Below are 7264 nucleotides of genomic sequence, written 5' to 3' on the forward strand. Positions count from 1 at the left end.
TCAAACTCCGGCTGCGTAAATGTTCAATTTAGAGCGGCACGGGAGGAGACTTAGAGTAGCATTCTCAGATCTGGTCTCCTTTATATCTGTAATACGTGTTACATTGGTCTAGATCAGACATTCTTAAAGTGATTTGAAGTGGTCATGGTGATTGGAGTCTCTCTGCGCGGCCATGAAACACGGCACATATATAGTTTAACCCCTCTGCTCCCATTGGGCTGCCAATGACACTGGAAATCAACATCCCCTTTCCCCTATAAAATAAACTCTTTAATAAAGTAAAGGGATACTTTAACCAAAGGGGTGTGAATCAGTCTAGATTCTTCTTATTTATATATATTTCACGCTCAGCCTGGTCTGCGCCAGATTGACATCATTTCCTGCTTCTTCAAAAGACCGCTGTCACCTCGGATCAGACAATGTTTGAACATCGACAGTTAGTCTCTATGGTATTTTCTGTTTCTGTGCTGGGAGTGAAGCTGGCCAGACCATAGAGACTAACTGGTTTTCAAACACTGTCTGACGCAAAGTGTGTGTATATGGCTTTTCTTTCCTTTTTTTCTTTTAATAAACTTAATTTAAAAAGAATACTTGAGAAAAGGATTATTATATTAAAATGCTCTAGGGGAAGCCCAATAATTTTGGGGTAAAGCCCTCAAATTGCAGATTTCCATGTGAGATAATGCTGATTAAATCATGTGAACGGTCTCTCTCTGAGCTAGAATAGGGACATGTTTAAGGAACTGAAACAAACACAGCGTTTAATGGTGACAAGTGCTTTGGTCCTTATGATCTTATACAAAGAAGAAGAAAAAAGGGTTTGGTTGAAGCAGGTTTAATATTTCGAGAGGTCTGCGGTAGCCGCGTTTGGCTGCCCAATGTTTCCTCTCTTAGGCTGCTAAAGGTTCTAGAGCGGAGTCTATGCATTTTCCAGATGAGATCCCTGGACAGAATACCCCCCCCATAAAGCAGTAGAATTTCACCGAGCTCGCGGACAGCGAATCCTCTTCCAGTACAATGAGGATTTTAAGTATTTTTGTTTGAATCTGTTAGTTTTCTATATTTATCCATCGCTTTGGGAATGTAGTCCATTTATCAGGTAAACATACACAGCATTTGATTTGGTTTTTTTTTTACAGAGTACCACAGGTGATAAATTACATTTGCAGGTCTAAAATTTTATTCTTAATAGTTCTTAATAAAAAAAAAATCCACAAAAAATTGAGTGGGCTTTAAGATGCTGTTCCACCTACAGCTCTGAATACCATTATTTCTATTAATAACCTCCCTTTAGAGTTAGAGGGGATAGTTAGGTGGGCCAGGGGTACTTCTACATAATAACTGCCCGATGAAAATAGTGGGGCAGGTGGATAGCTCTACTGAGGGTTGTGAAGCAGTAGCTAGATGGAGTAGCAGTATTTTTTTTTATTAAAAAAATAGCGTAGGTGGGGGCTTATAGGAAGCTAGTGCGTGAGGTTGCTGGGGTGAGGGTATTTCTGTTGAATAGCTGCCCTGTAGGATTAGAAGTTGCAGGTAGATGGGGATGAGGTTTTTTTATACAGAATTGCTGCCCTGTGGGGTAAGAGGGTTCAGGTCGATGGGGTGAGGGTATTTATATTAATAAAAAAAAAAAATAGCTTCATTGTGCATTTAGATGGGGCAGCAATGTGCTTTCTCTGACTATGGTCCATTGCTTTTCCTTGAGATCTAAAACACTCTTTCTACAGTTTCTGTAATGTGGACTTCCTCCTCTTCATCAAAATACTCCTCCACTTCAGCCGTGGCCTCCTGGTATTGCTGGTATTCGGCAATCAGGTCGTGAGTATTGCATTCAGCCTCTGTAAACTCCATTTCATCCATGCCCTCCCCTGTGTACCAGTGCAGGAAGGCTTTTCTCCGGTACATAGCCGAAAACTGCTCTGCAATGCGCTTGAAGATCTCTTGGATTGCTGTATTATTACCTATAAACGTGCACGATAATTTGAGGCCACGAGGTGGGATGTCGCAAACTGCCACTTTGACGTTGTTAGGAATCCATTCAACGAAATAAGCACTATTTTTAGTCTGGACGGCCAACATCTGCTCATCCACTTCCTTGGTGGACATTCGGCCACGAAAGATTCCGGCCACTGTTAAGTAGCGGCCATGGTGAGGGTCGCAGGCAGTCATCATGGTACGAGAGTCAAACATCTGCTGTGTGAGTTCGGGAACGGTCAGGGCTGTGTATTGCTGGCTCCTGCGGGAGGTGAGTGGAGAGAAACCAGTCATAAAGAAATGGAGACGGGGAAATGGCACCATGTTGACTGCCAGTTTCCGCAGGTCAGCATTCAGTTGCCCTGGAAACCTCAGGGATGTGGTCACTCCACTCATCGTCATTGAGACCAGGTGGTTGAGGTCACCGTAGGTGGGGTTCGAAAGCTTTAAAGTGCGGAAGCAGATGTCATACAAGGCCTCGTTGTCAATGCAGAACGTTTCATCTGTATTCTCGATCAGCTGATGGATGGACAGGATTGCGTTGTACGGCTCTACCACCGTGTCCGACACCTTGGGTGAGGGCATGATGCTGAATGTGTTCATTATCCTGTCTGGATACTCTTCTCGGATCTTGTTAATGAGAAGGGTTCCCATGCCGGATCCTGTCCCTCCACCAAGTGAATGCACCAACTGAAACCCTTGGAGACAATCACAGCTCTCGCTTTCCGCTCTCACCACATCCATCACCGACTCAATCAGCTCCGCGCCCTCCGTGTAGTGGCCCTTGGCCCAGTTGTTGCCGGCACCGGAATTTCCTATAACCATATAAAACACGTAGATCCATTTTATTTTTTTCTACAGAACACAAGGTACTAGCAGTGCTGAAATACAGAGGGAACATTTACCGTGAATAAAGCTGTCTGGACGAAACAGGGGTCCGATGGAGCTGGATCGCAGACTGTCCATGGTTCCTGGTTCCAGATCCACAAGCACCGCTCTCGGAACATATTTATGGGCTATGACAAAGGAGAATCCATGTTACTGCACAAAATATACCATATATTGTTACTGTGTATAACACAAGCAGAGGCACTATATTGTATGAACTATGAATAAGGCAATAAATGCCCCCTGCCCCCCCACCATGGTAAAATCCACTACAGAGACAAGAAATGCCCCCCTGCCCCGACCATGGTAAAATCCACTACAGAGACAAGAAATGGCCCCCAGTCCCCCACCATGGTAAAATCCACTACAGAGACAAGAAATGCCCCCGCCCCCACCATGGTAAAATCCACTACAGAGACAAGAAATGCCCCCCTGCCCCTCACCATGGAAAAATCCACTACAGAGACAAGAAATGCCCCCCCCCCCCCAGCTCCCACCATGCTTGAACTCTTAGCTTTGTCACCGTATAACTCACAATGAGCCTCGTTGAAGTAAACATTAATCCTCTCGAGTTGAGACTCAGAATCTCCGCGGTAACTTCCATTCACATCGATTCCATGTTCGTCACTAATGACCTCCCAGAACTACAATAAATGACATGAGAAAACCTGGGTTATTTCACCTTCATTAATATGGTCATTACAGGACAATCCTTACTGTATCCCAGATATACAGGGTTAGTAAATAGCTGTATCCCAGATATACAGGGTTAGTAAATGGCTATATCCCAGATATACAGGGTTAGTAAATAGATGTATCCCAGATATACAGGGTTAGTAAATAGCTGTATCCCAGATATACAGGGTTAGTAAATGGCTATATCCCAGATATACAGGGTTAGTAAATAGCCGTATCCCAGATATACAGGGTTAGTAAATAGCTATATCCCAGATATACAGGGTTAGTAAATAGCTATATCCCAGATATACAGGGTTAGTAAATAGCCGTATCCCAGATATACAGGGTTAGTAAATAGCTGTATCCCAGATATACAGGGTTAGTAAATAGCTGTATCCCAGATATACAGGGTTAATAAATAGCTATATCCCAGATATACAGGGTTAGTAAATAGCTATATCCAGATATACAGGGTTAGTAAATAGCTGTATCCCAGATATACAGGATTAGTAAATAGCTATATCCCAGATATACAGGGTTAGTAAATAGCTGTATCCCAGATATACAGGGTTAGTAAATAGCTATATCCCAGATATACAGGGTTAGTAAATAGCTATATCCCAGATATACAGGGTTAGTAAATAGCTATATCCCAGATATACAGGGTTAGTAAATAGCTGTATCCCAGAATTGTGGAGAATGCAGTTTTTTGTGGCTAATACAGTCGTGTTGCAAAAAAATGTTTTTATAAAACCAGCAATTTATCTGCCAAGTATTCACAAATTTCAGACCAGTGACTAAACGCACACGGGAGTCTTTGAGCCAAAAGAGCAAATGTACGAGTTTACAATGTAATTAGTCATTTGTGTCTGCTATCGTGGGTACTTTGTGATAGTCTTTCGATGAACAAGGCTCCTTCCTGGGCAGTGGATGCCCGCACGGTCATGCTGCCCAACATATAGCGCTTGTGACATTGTCTAACACAGCCTGTCATTATTTCAGAGTATTTTGGGAATTGTATCTTCACTTCCACTCCTCAAACCAGCCCTAAACCTTCTTATCTATGAGAGCAGAGCAGCTTCTCACAGTCACACCCTGCTGCCCAATACCCAGCCCCCCCCCCCGCCCCCCCTAAATGGTCTACTCTGTGTATTGATGGCGTTAAACTAATACAGGCATAGGCAACCTTCGGCTCTGCAGGTGTTTTGGACTACACCTCCCATGATGCTTTGCCAGCATTATGTGTGTAAGAGCATTATGGGGGATGTAGTCCACAACATCTGGAGAGCCGAAGGTTGCCTATCCCTGAACTAATACTAACAAACAGAGACTTTACTCCCCCTGTATTAAGCTTGCGAGGGGCCTGCTCTGTTTGTTTGTAAGAGGCTCCGAGAGCAAAGGTCTCACATTTTACCATCAAATTAGTATTGGGAGTCCCAAACGTCCTAAACATATCCTGGGAGTGCCAAGTCTGACCGTTACTGTTTTAGGGTTTAGAAATTAACAGGTTAAACAATGGAAAATACATCAAAGCAAAAACAAATGGAAAATGTTGTAATTTGCACTGAAAATAAATTCAGGAAAGAAAAATGAAACTGAATAAGCATTTGGCCGCTCTCCATCCAGCTGACAGTTTTGTATCAGGTTCTTGCAATTCAGAGTATCGCATGTCTGGGAATAGTTTGTGTTAAATCGCGTTCCGCACTCACATTACATGTACGCACACACGTCTGGGTTTCAGACAGACAGAGAAGAGATCACAGTAAGGATGTACCCAGTGGGAAATATAGTGGGGTGAACATCTGGGTTTTACGATACAGGGCAGGAATATGGTAACAGCCATTGGGCACGGCGAAATTTAGGGTGGCAACTGCTGGTGACCAAAAAAATATCCCAAATTCCCCCATACCTTAGATCCAATTTGGTTGCCGCATTGGCCTATCTGTAAGTGTACGATTTCACGCATGTCCCAGGCAGCCTGATGCTCAGCAGTAGAAGTTCTGTAGTGAGGAGTGAGTATGACGCAGCAACCGTGTCCCCAAGTCTTATCAGTGCACAGTGAGGGGGGGAGGGGGTGTTACATATCAGAAAGGGTGTATGTCGCATGTAAACTTGTCATATTCTAACTTTATGTGTCCGCATGAATCTTCATTACAAGCAATTTCTAACTTCACATTTTGTTTTTTATTATTTTGTCATCATTTTATATATATATATATATATATATATATATTTTAATCTTAGTTTGTTTTATTGCATGTGGAAGCTAAAACTAAAAACTCCATTGCATCAATTTCTAAAACAACTGTTGGGAAGAAAATATATCAATACATTTTGGTAACACTGTTACGCACGGGGCGCCCATGATAGGTCTTCTTTTTAGTTGAATAATCTATTATTCTTATGAGTTTGAGGTCCTTAATGTGATTTAATTAGTAGATTAATAAATTGTCTTATTTCTCATTATGACCATGGCAGCATTATTGCACAACTGATGGCCTCACAAGGTACCGTTTGGTCAGAAGGTTCTGCTCTCAGAGGTTCTATCTGAGGACAGAACACTGGGATGTGGTCTCCAATGGAATTTCCAGAAATGATATTTGTTTCCACTAACTACCCTGATCTGTTCCCTACTGAACACGTTCAGAAAGGTGCAAGTTCGTATAATTGTCATCATTCCTTTCTGGCCAGGCGGGCCTTGGTTTCCAGTCCTGGAAAGGCCTGCTCGAGGGAATCCTCTTTGGAACTTCCAGTGGTCGAAGACCTTCTATCTCTGGGGCCAATTCTCTACCCACTGCATAGACATTATGCTTGATGGCCTGGAATTTGAAAAGTCCAAGGGTTTTCTTCTCCAGTAAATAGAAATGTTGCTTTAGTCTTAAAAATATCCACATCTTACTATTACTATATTATGTATGTTCTTTATGAACGGTCCACAAAGAACGGCATGCAGATATCAAGCCCTTCTATAAGTGACAGCCTTGAATGTCCTGCAAGGAGACCTGGTCAAAGTTCTCATAGTTAGCTCTCTCTAAAACTAAATGGACTTCTGATCCAGATATTGCATGATTTATTGCAGCAAACATGAAGATAAAGCTCCACTCTGAGGCTCTGGTACTTCAGAAACTCAATGAGCACCCATTGAAACCTTGAGTGAAGTACCTCTTCACATTCTCACAATTAACACTGTTCTTACAGCGGCTCTGACGTCAGGACATGGATTGCAGAGCTCCAGGATCTTTCATGTGAGAGAGCTCTTACAGATTGATGTACATTTTTCTCCTGATGTCCTGAAGAGGATAAATGGTGGGATTCCTTGGACCTCGTTCGATGTCTAGCGATTTATCTGAACAAACCTGCCTCACGGAGGAAGACATTTTGTAATTTTTTTTTTCATACTGTCAGGAGTCAAGAAAGGATCTATGGGATGTTCATTCTGTTTGAGCCGATGGATTAGCATAATCGGCATTTATATATCGCCAGCTAATTCTGTGGCATTTTACAATATTATAAAGGGGGAGATTTAACGATAAATGAGACCAACAGGTTGATAAGAACCCTGCTGGTAAGAGCTTACAATCTAGCGCTAGCAGCGGCCATCTTAAAGTATACCAGTCCATGAAGGCGGGATTCATACGCATTCTACGAGAGCACTTTCCACGTTGTGGCGGCTGCGGTCAACGTGTCCTCTGATCATATCTGTAGAGTGTCCCCTGGGCGTCTC

The 7264-nt window shown here is 42.7% G+C and overlaps 1 protein-coding gene across 1 annotated transcript; it reads right to left on the minus strand.

Moving 5' to 3' along the window:
* Positions 1-819: 819 nt before the first annotated feature.
* On the minus strand, positions 820-5570 carry TUBB1 (tubulin beta 1 class VI). The gene is made up of 4 exons (XM_063459633.1): positions 5450-5570; positions 3398-3506; positions 2880-2990; positions 820-2789 (listed from the first exon to the last, which is right to left on the minus strand). The coding sequence occupies exons 1-4, from the start codon at positions 5504-5506 to the stop codon at positions 1708-1710; spliced, it is 1359 nt and encodes a 452-aa protein (XP_063315703.1). The 5' UTR covers positions 5507-5570; the 3' UTR covers positions 820-1707.
* Positions 5571-7264: the final 1694 nt, after the last annotated feature.

The sequence above is a fragment of the Pelobates fuscus genome, chromosome 6 (genome assembly GCF_036172605.1).
Source record: "Pelobates fuscus isolate aPelFus1 chromosome 6, aPelFus1.pri, whole genome shotgun sequence".
Lineage (NCBI taxonomy): Eukaryota > Metazoa > Chordata > Amphibia > Anura > Pelobatidae > Pelobates > Pelobates fuscus.

Bases quoted from the DNA above. Each gene is read 5' to 3' on its own strand.
- TUBB1 (XM_063459633.1), bottom strand. From the start codon at position 5,506: ATGCGTGAAATCGTACACTTACAGATAGGCCAATGCGGCAACCAAATT. The intron at 3,507-5,449 runs GTATGGGGGAAT...CATTTATTGTAG, and splicing joins GCAACCAAATTGGATCTAAG to TTCTGGGAGGTCATTAGTGA. The intron at 2,790-2,879 runs GTAAATGTTCCC...ATATGGTTATAG, and splicing joins TCCAGACAGCTTTATTCACG to GAAATTCCGGTGCCGGCAAC.